This window comes from Balaenoptera ricei, chromosome X (genome assembly GCF_028023285.1).
Source record: "Balaenoptera ricei isolate mBalRic1 chromosome X, mBalRic1.hap2, whole genome shotgun sequence".
NCBI lineage: Eukaryota > Metazoa > Chordata > Mammalia > Artiodactyla > Balaenopteridae > Balaenoptera > Balaenoptera ricei.
In genome coordinates this window covers 93,644,939-93,648,957 of record NC_082660.1, presented here as the reverse complement: position 1 = coordinate 93,648,957, position 4,019 = coordinate 93,644,939, and the positions used below count along the sequence as shown (strand labels likewise).

Sequence of the window (4,019 nt, the reverse complement as noted above, 5' to 3'; positions counted from 1 at the left end):
TTTTCCTACATGGGGCATAGTTCAAAGATTTTTCTAGTGGAGGTCACGGAAAGTTTAAAGGTCACCAGATTTCCACTGGGATTGGTTGACGGGAGGCCAAGCAGGGTGGCATCCAATGACACGTGACGTGGGGTGCCTTAGTGACAGGCCTCCCTGCCTTGCATTTTGTCCAGTCAGATATGGACGTTGCCTGTGACATCAGAGAACGCAGGGATTATAAACCCGGCCACTGGCCCTCAGCAGCCTCATTGTCCTTCCCTCTGAGCTGTGGGGAAGGTGGCTCCGACATGGCCGAGCCTTGCCGTGAGACTTCTTCTGAGGAAAGCCTGGGCACCAAAGAGCCCACAGAGGCCGAACCAAAGAGCCCAAAGCAGAAGATGCCAAGGCGTTGTCGCCGCTGCTGCCCAGACAGTTTCATCACCTGTTTCCCCAGGGTGCTGAAGCAGCTTTTCACGAGGGCCTGGACATCTTCGAGCCCATCGCCGAGGAGGCTGCACCCCTGGCCAGCTCCACCAAGCGCTCCACCATCACCTTCAGAGAGACCCAGACCTCCGTGCCCCTGCTGCTGCCCAGGGAGATTGGCAAGCACGCCATGTCCTAGGCCACCAAGGCAGTCATCAGGTACACCATCCTCAAATGAGCTGCTTCAGAACCACCTGAGCCTCGCAAACCAAAGGGTCTTTTCAGAGCCACTCACTTGTCAGGAAAAGACCTGTAGCACTGAAGAGTCAGATTGACTCTAGTTTTTCGACCTGTGACATACTACTGCCCATCACTAAAACATTTTTAAGTTGAAGCAAACATCAAACATTATCAGTTCTACTTGAATATATGTCTGTAGTGCAGTTTGTTCCAACAAAAATTGTGACTATTCCTTAACCATACTGCATTTCATAACTTACCTGAACAGTCATTTTAGTTCTAGGTCAGCCTTTATAGAGTTCCTTAAGGTCTAAATTATTTTTGTATTAATTTTATTTTGCATTTTAATTCTCATTCCCTGGGAGGATGTTGTGGAATTTACTAGAGATACTTTATGTGTGATATAGCCAGAGATAAAGTGAGGAAGCAAATAAGCCCACCAATACATCCCTCTTCAACCTTTTTCGACATGTCCCATAATATTAAGTCACTTAAATGCACACATGAGTACTCAAACATATTACAAAATAGCTACCTGAAACTTCCAAGAAACAATTCACTTTTTTAAGTCACTGGTTTCTGAAATTACTACTGGAATTCATTCAGATTCATACAATTTATTGTTTCCCAATCGAGAATTTTTTGATTTTTAGAACCTTCAGGACCTTGCAGGAACCTTCAGACCTTCAGGACCTGCAATTTTGCATCACTGGATGATGAGAGTATCCAGTGAGAGGGGCTCAGGCCCCACCCTCCACTGATGCAGCCGAGGAGGGACTGGCAGCCCGTGAGCCACAGCTATTGGTCCAAAGAGTGGTGGAGTGACCAGGCCTGAACCAATAACAGCCTTCCTGTGATACTCAACCCCGAGATAGAGTAGGAAGGAGGTGTGATAGCTTCCCTGTTGTTTTTCTGTTTAAGTACTTGCTTTGCACCATGGTGATTTAAGTACAGGCATCCAGATTTGGTAGTGGGACATGTCTCCATCTCCTTGCATCAAAATAAGAGGAGGATGTTCAGCAGTTAAGAGAAGCAAGATGACTCCTTCTCCTACCTCAAGTCATTTGAGTGTTAATGCTTATGATAATATTTATTTAATTTAATTTAACATCTGTTGTGTTCTCTTCTTGGTGAATTGACTTTATTAGATTTGGTTTTTCTATAGGTATATTGCTGAATTTCAAGACACAGGCCAGCTCCTGTAAACACCCACCACCACTGTTGCTCTTTGTCTCCTAGAAGCAGCTTGTGCAAGTACTTCAAGGACAGCCGGAATATGAAGAAGCTCACGGACCCCTGTGAGTGTGTGATGGGAAGACTGGGTGGGAAAGGGCGGTGAAGGGGTCAATCATAGGGCCCAGGGCGTGGCAGCCCCTGACCGTCGCTCGCTTCCCCTCCCCTCACAGACCTGCGGGTCCAGCTGCTGAAGCACACAAATCGTGTCATTGTGCACACCCTCTGTGTGTTGCCCAAGACTCAGCATGACTTCATCTCCTTCGTGGTGGACACGTGGTTCCAGACGGTGAGCGCCTGCTTCCTCCCTCGGGCGGGCCCAGGAAGCCGCAGGTGGGTAGGAGGTGCAGGTGGTGACTGGGCGCCTGGGCTCTTCCCTTTCAGGAAACGATGCTCTGCTTCTGCGTCAGCGGGGTGTTCAAGAAAGGTGAGTGTGTGTAGATCCCCACCCCAGATGCCCCACTGCTGCCTCCCCCTGGCCAGGCTCACTCCCAGAACCACCCAGCTTCCCTGACCCCTTCCCTTCCCTTCCCCTCCCCTCCCCTCCCCTTCCCCACTGTGTTCTCCAGCCCTCAGGCTTCCCACAGACAATCCAGGTCTGAGCTGTGTCCATGTCTGTCTGCCCTGCACACCCTGTGCGTTGGGGACACAGGCTGCGGAGTTTGGTGGCTCTCATCCCAGATACTCACTCTGAGAACTTGGGCCGTTACTTAACCTCTCAGTTTCCTCATTTGCAAAATGGGGTAGTAGTATCCACCTCTTGGGCGGCTGTGAAAAACGCATCCCGTGAACCTGTGTAGTGGTTGTCAGGGGCCCTGTCACTGGGCGCAGACTGCTCCTATAGTTGCCCTCCCGATTCCCGACACCCTGCCCCCGTGAACAACTGCCCTCTCAGCATGAGTGTCCAGTCACAGCCTGACTGGGGACCGCCGGTTGAGCGTGTACAGCACGTGCGGCTCTAAGGGGTACTGTTGTTTGTTTGCTCTTGAAGTGGAAGGAAGTTCTCAGGGCTGTGTGCGTGCCTTCACCCGGACCTTCATCGCTAACCCTGCCAGCTACTCCAGGTGAGAGCCCTGTTGTGGGCGGGAATGCCCATCCCCGCCTGGGCTCAGGGGCTTGGGAATGTGGTGGCGCAGACCTTAGGTTTACTCGGTATTGTGGAAAGCCAGCGGGAAGATCCCAGGAGCAGTCTAGCCTAGTGGTTAAGAAGAGCATGGGCTCTGGAATCGGCCTATGCCTTCTCTCCTTGACCCAACACTTACTCACTGTGTGACCTTGGTCAAGTCACATGACCTCTCTGTGACTCAGTGTCTTCTTCCGAGAATGGGAATCAGAGCGTCCACCCCTTGGGCTGTGGTAAAGGGTAAATGCGAAATTGCCCGTGGGTTGGGGATAAACCTATAAATCGAGTGAAGGTGGTAGACAGTCTCTCCAAAGGTGGGCTCTGTGGGGAGGGCCAGAGGTACCAGTCAAGGAACCTGGGAGACAGACACAGGAGGGGCGTGGAAGGAATCTGGTTGCTGAGTGCCAGTGGGAGCAGAGTCAATATTGGGGGTGTGGGTGTCCATCCAGGCATAGTCTGAGGGCCCATTTTTCCTTCAGTCTGTGCATCGTGAATGACGAGCTGTTTGTGAGGGACGCCAGCCCCAGTGAGACCCAGAGTGTGTTCTCCATCCCAGTGCCTACGCCCACCTCCAGCTCCATGCACACCCTCTCCCAGGGGCAGCAGGACATCATGCAGGCGTCCTCCACCCCACCTGAGGTGAACCTCTAGTGATCTCAGAAGTGAGTGCTGGGTTTGCGTGGGCATAGGAGGGAGCTAGGAGGAGTAGAGGGGTGATTAATGGGAACTTGAAGGTAATTATTTTACATCTATTTTTTTCTTACAAACGTTTAGTTGTGAGAAATTCCCTAATTTCATACTAATACCTTTCCATGTATTATAAAATACAGGTTTCCTATCTTATATACTGTTTTGAAACTTCTTTTGTTTATTATTAGTACCAGCATTTCCTCTCAGTATATGTGAAGCTACATTATTCTTTCTAAGATCAATATATTAAACAATTGAATTCCAGGAAGCCATAAGCTATTATTGATAGGCATTTACCTTTTCGCTTCTTTTTCAGCATTACATGCTGTGG

The 4,019-nt window shown here is 50.1% G+C and overlaps 2 protein-coding genes across 2 annotated transcripts; both read left to right on the top strand.

Moving 5' to 3' along the window:
- Window positions 1-287: 287 nt before the first annotated feature.
- On the top strand, window positions 288-601 carry LOC132357151 (histone H2B type W-T-like). The gene is given in 2 exon segments (XM_059910442.1): window positions 288-449; window positions 452-601. Coding segments are annotated over 2 exon segments (312 nt in total).
- Window positions 602-1,111: 510 nt separating this feature from the next.
- LOC132357150 (nuclear RNA export factor 2-like) lies at window positions 1,112-3,649 on the top strand. Its single transcript, XM_059910441.1, has 6 exons — window positions 1,112-1,149; window positions 1,882-1,940; window positions 2,049-2,164; window positions 2,260-2,302; window positions 2,867-2,939; window positions 3,478-3,649. Exons 1-6 carry the CDS (start codon window positions 1,112-1,114, stop codon window positions 3,647-3,649), a joined length of 501 nt encoding a protein of 166 aa, XP_059766424.1.
- The last annotated feature ends 370 nt before the right edge of the window (window positions 3,650-4,019 follow it).

Coding starts and splice junctions, on each gene's coding strand:
- LOC132357150 (XM_059910441.1), top strand. CDS start 1,112: ATGTCCCATAATATTAAGTCACTTAAATGCACACATGA. Junction 1,941..2,048: donor GAAGAAGCTCACGGACCCCT/GTGAGTGTGTGA, acceptor CTCCCCTCACAG/ACCTGCGGGTCCAGCTGCTG. Junction 2,940..3,477: donor AACCCTGCCAGCTACTCCAG/GTGAGAGCCCTG, acceptor TTTTTCCTTCAG/TCTGTGCATCGTGAATGACG.